The 12,309-nt window shown below is 38.8% G+C and overlaps 1 protein-coding gene across 1 annotated transcript; it reads left to right on the forward strand.

Annotated features, from left to right (window-relative positions):
- Nucleotides 1–107: 107 nt before the first annotated feature.
- On the forward strand, nt 108–11,268 carry MAP3K19 (mitogen-activated protein kinase kinase kinase 19; the record flags this gene model as incomplete). The annotated part of the gene is made up of 8 exons (XM_084523049.1): nt 108–226; nt 433–597; nt 2,100–2,341; nt 3,010–3,053; nt 5,242–7,695; nt 8,149–8,298; nt 8,502–9,199; nt 10,735–11,268. The coding sequence occupies 8 exons, from the start codon at nt 108–110 to the stop codon at nt 10,799–10,801; spliced, it is 3,939 nt and encodes a 1,312-aa protein (XP_084379175.1). The 3' UTR covers nt 10,802–11,268.
- Between the last annotated feature and the right edge of the window lie 1,041 nt (nt 11,269–12,309).

Below are 12,309 nucleotides of genomic sequence, written 5' to 3' on the forward strand. Positions count from 1 at the left end.
GGCTCGCCCGCCGAAGCTCCCCGGCTCCCTCAGGGCCGGCCTGAGAGGGTACACAAAATGGCTGCCCGGCCGGCCGCCCACCCGCTTGGGCGTCGCAGCTCGTCCCCATGGGGCCGGCTGGACCTGGGGGCGGACGAGGCGGTCGGCCAGGAGCCGAGCTGCCCCCTGTGCCCGGTGTCGCGGTTCTCAAGAAAACAGAGCGAGCCCTAAGTCCCCGGGTGTCGGGGCACGCAACCTCCGGGCGCCTCTCACAGCAGCTCCCCCAAAAATCCCCTCACACCATCATCCCCCGAGCCCCTCTCACACCATTTTCTCCCCACTCCCCCTCGGCTCGCCCTAAGCCCGGAATCCCCACAGCCGGCCCTGCCCCAAGCAGCGCCTCCCAGCCCGGTTCCCGGCCCGCAGCCGGAGTTCCCCCGGCAACGCCGTGTAAACGCACCCGCCCCGCTCCGCTGGAGCGGCACGCAGCGAAGGGCTCGGGCCGTGGGGTTGGGGTTTGGATGTGGTGCCGCCCGGCCAAGGGGCACGGCTGCCAGCTGGGGATGCCCTGCGGTTCCTGGGCGGGTTGCTGCGCCTCTGTCACCCCTTCTCCACACGGTAAGATGGGGGTTGTGGCCGCTTGGTAGGGCCTCGTCAGCCAGTGCTCTGAAGGGGGTCTCGTGTATCCAAGAAAGGTCGAAGTTTGGAGAAGTTCACGATCTGATATAACTCTTGACAGACTAATACAACGGAATAAGCATTTTAAAGGATTATCTTGTGTTTAGCATAAGAATGATAAAACAAGAGTGCTTACTCGAGCTACTTTTGCACAGCTCATTGGGTGACCTTGGTCATAACATTCAACATTTCTCTTTCCTCCTCTGTGAATTAAGATGAGGAACTCGTTTCCACTGAGCTGTGCAGTGACGCTGAGATGGAATGGTTCGTAAGGACAGGCAGCTACGTGGCTCGCCACCTTCCATCTGTTGCATACATCTCACCATTAATAAATGGTACCTTGACGTTAGGCAGTTCTCCCAGATGCATTAGTAGCTCTACTGAGACCCATGAGCTCAGTTGCAAAGAAAAATAGAAAAGTCAATTTATTTATGAATAAATTGACATGAAGTATTTATGAGGGAACTTAAAACAACAAAAACACACAGACACGCCACCAAAAAAAAAAAAAAAAAAAAAAAAAAAAGCATTGCTAGGATAGTATCTGACGTTGTTGTTAGGAAAAACTTTTAATAAAACTTACAAAGAATGTTGAAAATGTTATTTGCTACTAAGTGTTTTGGTTTTTGAGCCTCTTTTGCTGGGAGTTTTGGGTATTCAAAAATGAAGACAAAGCAGGTATTAGCCTGTCAGTATGAAAAAATGTACTTAGTGCCGGATGCTAGATGCAACCCTATGAGTTATACAGTGTTTCTTTCCTCCCAAAGTCAATTCCTGGTCATTGCCGGAGGCAGGATATTACACTAGATGAACTAATTATTTGGTACAGTCTGAGGAAAAAATGTATATGGTTTTACATCAGCGTTTGATTTAATTAAAAAGACAATTATCTCACATACAGCTTTAAGATTAATGTAGACTGTATTTTCAACCTCTTTTCAGTCACAGGATTTATTTTTTTCCATATTTGGATTTTCCATTCTTCAGAAAGCAGATGGCTGAAATCTGAGTCTTGTCTACATAGCCTCTATTCTTTCAGGCAGGCCATAGCACATTTTATGAATAACAAAGGTGCACCTGGTCTCTGGAATTCTTCTGACATACTTTCCTGATGGTTCTTAAAAAAAAAAAATCATGCTGGAAGCAATCAGGTTTTATCAAGAAGGAGAAGGTGGGTAATACTTTTTCCCATTCATGTGTTGGATTTGTCTGTGTTGTCTGTCATTCGTTGTCATTTGTAATCAGTCCCTGGTATTGCAGTCAGATACTGCTGGGGAGAGCACCAACTTCTTGGATGGATCAAGAAAGAGAAAATACTTTGACATTCTTGGATCTTACAGTCTTCTTGTTCACATTATTTCCACATCACTTGATTATTTGAACTGAGTAGGCTCCTTACGCTTTTTTTTATACTGTTTTGTTTTTTGCTTTTTGCCTTTTAGCCAGATAATACCAACAACTGGATTGTGGCCAGATAAACAAGTGGCATGTTTTAAAAGTAAAAATCAGTTAGCGTTACAGATGGGAGAGCACACTACTCTACCTTTCTTGCTGAAGAAAGAGAACATAAGACACGGCTTTGACTTCAGCTTTCTGCTACAGGCCACATGCACAGAATCCAACATTTCAAAATCATTTATGGATTTGGGTGCCTTTCAGATAATACAAGCACATGCACAACAAAGTAAGTTCTATTTTAAAAGTCACAACTTTTAAATATAGCTATACATTGCTATCAAGTGAGGTTCCAAAGCCTCATATGTCCTTTTTATTTAAATTTTAAATTGTCTTTATGTTTGTTCAACTTCTTCATATTAACTAGACTTTCAACCATGTTGAACATCTTCTTTAATGATGTGTATGTGTATTTGGGAAATGAAGGAGACAAAGAGAAGCAATGACAGAGAACATTACTCTGTATAACAAAACTGAGTCCACAAAACATATAGTGGAATTCTCAGCAGCTTCAGTGCGGCCAGGATAGTGTATCTTTCACTTTTTTCCTCATAATGGAATTCATTAATTCATAATGGCATTAATTAGCTACATGTTGAAGTTAGCAAACATCTGAAATTGAGAAGAGATATTTGCTTAAATTATTAGAATAAAACTATTTTAAAATTACTGTATTTCACCATGTTCTACAGAAAGTGCAATTATAAGATTCAGTATCACAATTCAATTTCAACTTTCAACTTTCTTCTTTATAGCAGATTTATAACATGGATGGCAACTGCACATTAGACAGATTCCTGGTCCTTACAACCCTACAGTTTGAAATTAATTTATGCATGAAAACTGTACTCTGTTTAAGAATGCCAAACCAATATTTAATTTGTTTTGATTTTCAAGGGTTAAATATAACAGTACGAGAAAAGAGGAACAAGAAATCTGAGGTAAGATGGTGTTATGTATAAAGCTGAACACAATTAAAAGAATTACATACTTTCAAAACTTGAAATATAGCAACACGAAAGAAGCGCGGGTAGTTTCTTCTACTTATTCTTCAGCCTTTCAGATGAACATCAGTTATTTGTACATAGATTTTATATATACATATATATCAGCAAATGTTCAGATCTATATAAAAAATCATCATTGAAGTGTTACATCAGGGATTTAGGGGGGGGAAGGGACTGGAAGTTCGAGAAGATATAGAACCTCTTATAATGGAAATACATAAGTTAATTTCAGGTATGTATATTCTGTATGTTAGACACAGTTGTCTAGCTTTGCTGAATTCAAAAACAAAACAATTCCATGTATTGATGGGTAATTTAAAATTGAAGCAGAATTGAAGAACTGCCTTGATATTAAATGATGGCTGAAATTCATTTTCCTAACATATAAAAATAATGTTTTAGAATTAAACATATTTGACATGAAATTTTGTGATGTGTAAACAGGATTCGTGACAAAACAGTTTTGATAGCTACTTCTGTACACACAAGCAAGTTAGTTGTTTAACATAAATCAGTGCTTCACGCCAGGTGAGCCTTAAATGTTGCAAAAGATCAAATATACTATTTTTGGAAACAAAGATAATTGGTCGTTATAGTTATTAATTAATAGCCCTTTGTACAGAAGACTTAATGAATTATCTGTGTGCTTTAGTGTACCTACTGCAGACTATGAAAGTATTCACAGGAAAAAAGTTACAGAAAAGTCTAGAAGTTCTGACAGAAGGTCATAAAAGGAGCTATGGAAAAAAATATTCCTAGTGGAGGGAAGTGTTTAAGAAAATAATTCAGTTGACCTCAATGTGACTTAATACAGCTTTATTTCACATCTTAGGCTCTGGTGATTTCTAGAGAATATAATTTGGAATAAATTGAGCATTCAGACTAAAACCATGCAGACTAGACAAAGCCTTCCAAACTATAAATTTCAAAACAGCACTCATTGCTTTTTCTGGCACATTCAAGCCTCAGTTTGCCCTTGGAATGCAAACAAAAATTTCCTGCAGATTGCAAACTGATGTTGAATATAGACATGTAAGTGTGTAGTCAGAGCATGTGCCTATGTAATTATTTCTATTGCATTCATTTGCATAAAAGTATACAGTGTATTTGAGTTTATTTTTTCTCCCTTTCCTATAAAAATAAAGAATAGAAATAATGTTTTCAGAAAATTATTCTCACAGTTCATCTGAATAATCACAACAATGCACTCAAATTCTCAAATCTGTTCTCTTTCAAAGACATACAGTACCTTTTGATTAAGGGGAGAGAGAAGAAAGAAGGGAAGAATAATAAAATACATCCTAAACACAACAGACTACTGCGTTAGCTGCCATACCAGAAAATGGTCTTTTGGTAGCTATCCATTAAACTTCACTGACAAAATGTAGTGCAGACTGTGCTATTTTCCAACATACTTTAAATTCTGTGAGCTAAATCTGTGGCCTGTCTGACATGGTTTTTGAAGTTTTTTGTAAGACTACATTGAACACATGAAAGAGGTACATATTTAGAATTATAGCAACATCTCTTAAAAGCAATAATTTGTAAAGATTGTTTTTTGCATGGGTAAAATAGCATTCTGTTATAACACTATAGCTTTTGATTTTTAACAACTGCTTTCATGATCCTTAGTTCCGTTGGGAATATAATTACTGCTGTCAGCACACTTTGGAGGGTTACATAAAAAGGCTTTAAATATCGGCATGAGAGTTGTGCTTTCGTTCAGTGAGAGTGCACAGCAAGAAAACTTTGGCACGTGAAAGTTTTGAATTCCTATATCAAACATGCTATATAGCTCAACACGTGGTTAATAACTGATGAGATAATTTGTGTATGCGGACAAAGTTTATTATTTTTAAGTCATGAATAGTGACTTAGGCCATAAACAAAGGATCCCATTTTCTGTGCTAAAAATACTTAGGAATAACTCTGGATGTGAGAAAAATAATGTGTTTTTGAAATTACACTTCATGTTAAGTTAAATATGGGAATATATCAAAGAGTAATCATTTTCTGATTATTTTTCCTTCACCTACTCGTTTCTTAGTGATTAGATTTTACCTGTATCTGTTCTGTAGTACATTATTAACTTTTTTTTTTTTTCTTTTAATGGAAATTACAGTTTCATTTGCCACCAGTGACATTTCAGCCTGTAAGAACAATTCATCTTGCTCTTCTAGAGGATAATTTTGTCAATGGAAGCACCAAGATCAGAAATATCTTCAATATTATGAACTTTATTCCTCAGCCTGTAAAACCAGCTAACAAATTTTATCAGTATCAGTTAGACAATCTATTAAAAAGAGACACTGAAAAGTCAAAGTCTTCAGGTCTGATTGTGGCTACTATTTCTGATAAGTTCACTCCAACAGAAGACCTGTGCTGCTTCAGCAAGGATAAATATAAGTACTCTAGTGACACCAAAGAAGAAATTGAAAACTATTTGAAATGGAGGGAAGCTGATGTAGCTACCAATATTGAAAAGAATGACCAGATAAAGCATCAGTTTTCAGTGGCTTGTAAGGACGTAGATATTATGACCCAAGTCAGTTATTGGGATGATAGCTCTTCCTACTTCAGCTCAAGTTACGCTGTGATAAACTGTGGAATATTTACAGCTCTATGTCCTGTGTCAAACAACACAGACACGTTAAGAGCTGGCGAGAAGGAAAAACGAGTGGAGAATTCCTGCACAACTGCTATAGGAGGAGATGTTCCAGAAATGACAGTGGGTTATATACCCTGTGAAGATGCTGAGGGCATGAACTTCATGCTTGGAAACCATGATTTAGCTTCTTCCTGTACAAATGAAGTGACAGAGGCCTACCATGCCTTAGAAGGTAACTCTGGAGCTGCAGTCATTCCCAGAGTGCAAGATTGTTCTGGAAAACAAACAGAAAATAATGTTTGTCTTCTTCATTTTGAAAAGAAAAAAGAAGCAACGCAAGAAACTACTGCAAAAGATCAAAGTGAGCTTGTACCTGCTGCCCACATTATGTTCTCTGAACAAAAACCAGCCAAGGAACCACACGTTGCTAAACGTCCTGCCGGGAGAAGGGGTGTCATTCATAGCCTCCCTCCTTGTGCTAGTCAGAGCTGCAATGTTCCTGCTCGCAAAGAAAATGACAAAGGTGAGATAAAGATGAATAGAAACAAACATTCATCAAAATCTAAAATAAGTAGCAAGATAAAGATAACTGAAGGAGTCATTGTTTCTGATGAGATTTCCACAAAATATCATACACAAGAGATGAATGCCAAGAATCGGATTTTTCCATCTTTGCATCTGCCATGCATGAAACCTGAGACTTCCCTGAAATGTCAGAAAAAAATACCTCAAGCAAACAAATACCATTTTCCTCAGAGTGATAAAAAACTTAAAAAGCAAAGTTTCTCCTGTTGCCAAAATCCAGTTATTTTAAAGAAACGTGTTACTCCTCTTTCTCTACCGTGTGCACAGTCTGCTTCAGATTTTGTACATCTGAAATACAGTGACATGTTCAAGAAAATAAATTCAAATGATAGTGGTCCAGGTATTTACGAAATGTTTGCAACTCCAGTCTATTCCCACATGCGTGACCTTGATCAACACGAGAACAGTTTTTACAGAGATGTTTGTTCTGCTCCACCTGGGAGATGCACTGCTAACACCTGCAGATCTACCTGCAATAAAAGGAGAGAGGGCAGCCAAGTAAGAAACACTCAAAAGAGAACCTATTCTAAGCCAAAGAAGACCGTATCTGGTACCAAACAAAAGCAGAAAAGCTTAATTCCAAAGGACAAAAGTATCAAATTGAGTGATAGCAACACAAAGCAAGATAATGTAATAACTTCTGGTCCAGATTGTCAAATACAGACTCCAAGCATGTCGCTGGTTTGTGGAGACTTGGATGATCAGCTTATATTTTTAGAAGAGCTTTCACAATCAACCAGACAAAATAAAAAAATTTCAAATTCAAAGTTATCTCCTATTACAGAAGTCTCTTTAGAGAATTCTTTAGACAGTCAGGATCTATCCAACCATCAGATAGCTTCTACCTGTAGCCAGAATCTTCTTCAGTTCAGTAATAAAGACTACACAAAATGTGGTGCTGAGCGCAGCAGTTCATTAACTGACCAGAACATTTGTGTACCCCAATGCAGGGTGGATAAGGACGGCTGCACAGGCCTGGGATCAGACCAGACCTCCTTCAGGACTATAAACCCACGTGAATCATTGCACTTTTCAGACAGTCTGCAGTGTCAATCCCTTGCAAAAAAATTAAGTCAGAGTTGGGCATACACACCTCAGGGCAGCAGTCTGGCAAATGAATTGACTCAGCCTTCAGTGATTCAGGCAACAAATGTTACAAGTCCCAGTTTCCAGACAAGTCAAAACATTTTGTCCTGGGCAGGTAAAAAGGACATGACTGATGAATTGCTTTGTTGTCTGGCTGCAGAATTGCGAGTGCTTGAAGAAAAAGACATCAACTCTGCAAGAACAAAAATTGCAGATTCCAAAATGCAGAATGCCCATACGAAAGAAGGAAATACGATGAATGGAGATGGAGAAATAGTAAATAGTGCTCTAGTGAAGGTAAAAATAACTTCTTGTAACTTGCTAGATCCTTTGGGTGATGCTCCAACACAACTGTGGATGAACGATGAGTCATGATGTTAACTAAGAACACAGTGTTTAACTGAAGTACGGGTAATGTGTGCTCTTTAATGATCGGGTCTCTTCTCCTTGGGCTGTCCACTGCGTCTTCTGGTACCCAGCTGAGGACACCCATGTTAGATGCTGCCTGTCTGACACAAGGCACAATCGTGTTCAGGCGTGACAGAGATAGACAGCTAGGAGGCAAGTTTCTGTTTCAGGAGCTGTTGTATTGATGTGCCAGGCAAGGACTGTATGGGTGAGGAGGAGGAAGAGAAAGAGAGAGAATCATGCCGGGTGAAAGTTACTCCTTATAAGAAACGTAATGATAATATGAAGCTTTTTTTTTTCCCCCTTGCTTTCTCCTCACGCTGCCCATCATCTTTCAAGCAGAGTTACAGTAGAGTCTTTTTGGGATCAAATGAAGAAAGAGACCTGCTAAACTTTGAGGAATCCACTGCAGTGCCGGGAAGCATTTTAACTAACAAGGATACTATCATGTGGACGAGGGGTGAAGTTCTTGGAAAGGGAGCCTATGGCACAGTAAGTTAAAGTCTCAGTATGTTAAGAGATGCACTGATCATCTCTGAGCTACATCTCACCTTATAACTTACTGTTGTCCAGTGCAACAAATAAATATTTTTGATTATGCAGTGAAACATGACAAACAGAAAGATACCCTGTAAAATAAGTGAACATACACTTTTATTCGTGTTTCATTTTAATAAGTGCTAGTTTCGTTGTAGGTATACTGCGGTCTGACAAGCCAGGGACAATTAATAGCAGTAAAACAGGTTATTTTGGATACGTCAGATCAACTCACTACAGAAAAGGAGTACCAGAAGTTGCATGAGGAAGTCGATCTTTTGAAGACGCTGAAACATGTCAATATTGTAACTTATTTAGGAACTTGTCTGGAAGACAACATTTTAAGCATTTTCATGGAGTTCGTTCCCGGTGGCTCAATTTCTAGTATTATTCATCAGTTTGGTCCATTGACAGAAATTGTCTTTTGTAAATATACAAAACAAATTCTAGAGGGGGTTGCATACCTACACAGCAATGGTGTGGTGCACAGAGATATCAAGGGCAATAACGTTATGCTCATGCCAAGCGGTGTAGTAAAGCTGATCGACTTTGGCTGTGCCCGGCGCTTAGCCTGGGCCAGCCTCAGCGGCACACACAGCGAGATGCTCAAGTCCGTGCACGGGACTCCGTACTGGATGGCACCAGAAGTTATAAATGAGTCTGGATACGGAAGGAAATCAGACATCTGGAGCGTTGGCTGCACCGTGTTTGAGATGGCAACAGGAAAACCACCACTGGCTTCCATGGACAGGATAGCTGCCATGTTCTATATCGGAGCCCACAGAGGGCTGATGCCTTCCCTGCCTGACCGATTCTCGGGAGCTGCAGCGGACTTTGTGCATGCGTGCTTAACCAGGTATGTGGATTCTTAGCTGAAGAAGAAAAGGAAAAATGCACATCGTGTGTGTGGAAGCTTAGGCTATCTTAAATGGCACATATGGCTGTGTAGAAGAACTGTACTGTAAATCTTTAGGTTTTACAGCATTTCAGGAAAGCCACTGAATAGCAGTCTACATAAAAGAGATTTACTCTCCATAATGGTGTTAAAAATAGTCACATGTTCTTTTTGAGGGGGCCTTATGCACAGCGTTTACTTTTCCTGTAACTTTCCTTCAGAAACATGTTACCGTTGCATTTTAGACAAATGCTGGCTAATTTTCTTTGAAGTGCCTTGCTGTTCCAATATCCCATTGGCTGAGTCTGGCCTGTATCTAGGAAGTTGTTTTGAGGACAGTATTCTAAGTGAAAGGGTTTCACATAATTCTCATCTTCTGCAGCAGAAAAATATGTTATCACTGCCAGCCCAGGAAATGCATACCTACTGGAAACATAAAGTTCTCTTTATTTAAGACAAACTATCATTCACTCATTATAAGAATTACCCCTGTGGTGTTTATTCTATTTTAAATACCAGCTTTGTCCCACACTTTTAAATGGACTATCATCTGAAGAGATAAGTTTCCGACCTCCATGGGTGGTCCTTATGAAATTGATGTCTGTATGAAATTGTTATCAATCTTTTATGACCAGATTTGGGCACTAGAGAAAAGCACATAATTTAGTGGGTATGACAGTGCCCTGAATTTTAATCCTTGGATTAGAATTGTTATGGTCCCTGCAGACCATATAACAGTAACCAGAATAACTGTTGTCAGTAAATAGCAATATCATAGATACATTGATTCAGATATACTAGTAGTTAAAAGATATCAGGAGTTGTTAGGGAGAAGGAAATATACAAATAGAAAGATTTTTAATACAGTATTTTTTTTCCTTTTTCTTTTAAATGATGCATCTTTAATGGCAAAGTTTTAATATATGATCTCACCATGTCCTAAATATAAAACATCTTCCTCATCCTGTCTTTCCTATTATTTTTTTTACTTAAGAAATCAGTGCCCTTTATTATTTTCCTTGTTTCACTTTTCTCCAAGTTGAGTGTTGAAAAAAGCCAAACTCCTTGATTCTTGCAATGCTATAAGCCCAAATGGCCTCCTTAACATGAGTCAGGTTGACTGGAGATGGCAAAACTGACTGACACAAGGCCAAACAAATAATTAACATGTTTCTTAAATACACTTTTGGTGCACATGAAATAGCTGAATAAGAATTATTCCAAGTTTTGGTAGGAATTTAGAGGAGCAAAGAAAGATTTTTGTAATAAGTTATTTCAGTTTTATAAGTCATACATGGTTACAATCTCTTCCCCTAAATTCTGCCCTCCTTTCTACCAGCTTTATAAAATACAAAACGAAAAACTGAAAAGGAGCAATGACAAGAGAGTTAAGAAAAAAAAAAAAAAGCCTAAGTTTGTATTTAGATTTTACAAATAATTACATTACAGGAATGCATATTCATTTTATGTACTGATTTTTCAAACCCTCAATGCAGAGATCAACATGAACGCCCTTCTGCTCTGCAGTTGCTAGACCATCCCTTTGTGAAAGGAAGACAGTGAATTTTTCAAAACTGCTGCCAAACCAGTTTACCTTTCACACAAAAGAAGATTTCCTCCTGTGGAAAACATCAGAAGGAACTGGACTTAAAAGTGACAGCCGAACTTACTAGAGGTAACTTTGTAGACAAGAAGGCTATTTTTAGGCGGTGATTAACATTTTTTGTGATGTCTGTGCTCATTGGAATGGGCATTCCTTCGCTGTGAACACAGGGCTGTACAATTTGTTGCATTCGAGGAGACTTAAAAAAAACACCCCACAACACTATCACCAGTCCGTGACAAGCAAGGTAAGTTAGGAGTGCCAATTTGTCTGTAAAAGCCTTTGGAATGCGTGTTATCAACAGAAAGCATTGCAGATTCAGAAAGCTCTACTCAGACTCACAGATGAGTGTTTAAATGTGCCTGTAATCCCAGGAAAATGCCAAACCATGTGGTTATGTTGGCATAAAACATACTGATGCGTTTGTTTAGGTTTAGGTTTGTTTAGGTTTGTTTAGGTTTGTTAGGTTTGTTTAGGCCTTTCAATTTTAGCTGTTGGAAAGAACCACAAAACTAGTCTGTACACACGTATCAATCCTTTATATCCTTTGCCGCTGAGGTTTATCAGCTACAAGATACTGGAGTGATAATGAGAAGAGATGCCCAGTTGTTCACAGACGTATCCTTATGGAGCTTACATCAAGGTAATTTCTTAATCTCTCTAGAATTATGAATCAGAGAGTTGAGATTGTCTTTTCTGGAGATGGCCCTGTCTAACCCCACTGCTCCAAGCTGGGCTGCTAAGGCAGCCCTTGGCCATTTGGCTTTTGCATATTGCCAAGGGTGGGGTTGTTTTTTTTTTACAGGTAGTTAGTGGAACTAGCTACTACCTACTAGTAACTGAATGTAATGAAATACCATTTGAAGAACGTTATGATATATCAGTAATAATAATTAAAAAAAAAAGATTCAGCCTAGTAATAGGCTGTCTTCTTCCTGATGGGGCTTCCTTCTCAGTATGTTTAAGACTTCAGGGGAATAGAACATTGCAGAAACTGTTAAAATGGGGTGAATCTCTTGTGAGAACCTAGTTTCTAGGAAGACATAGTAAAACTCAGCCCTAGAACTTCCAAGGGCTGAGCCCTCAAGAGTTCAAGACTCTGACACTTGTGCCAGCAGCAAATTCAAAAATGGGTGCTTTACAAAATAAAGAAGGAAAGCAACAAAAAGTTTTGGTTTATATAAGATCAGCTTCCCCCGGAGTGCTTAGCATTTTAGTTACTTAAATAGCTTTCAAGCTATTTAAGGCTTATTTTCAGGCTTATTCTGGTAGCCTGACTTCAGAGAGCAATTTGGTCTAAACTTTATAAAAATGAAGAGAAATCAGTAAGTACTTTTAGCAAAACTCTTTATTTGTGTAGTTTCTGTAGGTATGATGTCACATAACAGACAGAGCATTATGCCATTATGAGAGAAATCCTAGCATCACAGTAATCTTCTAATCTTAAACAGTTATCAGTCCCATTTTG

Source organism: Aythya ferina (genome assembly GCF_964211825.1).
Source record: "Aythya ferina genome assembly, chromosome: 6".
NCBI lineage: Eukaryota > Metazoa > Chordata > Aves > Anseriformes > Anatidae > Aythya > Aythya ferina.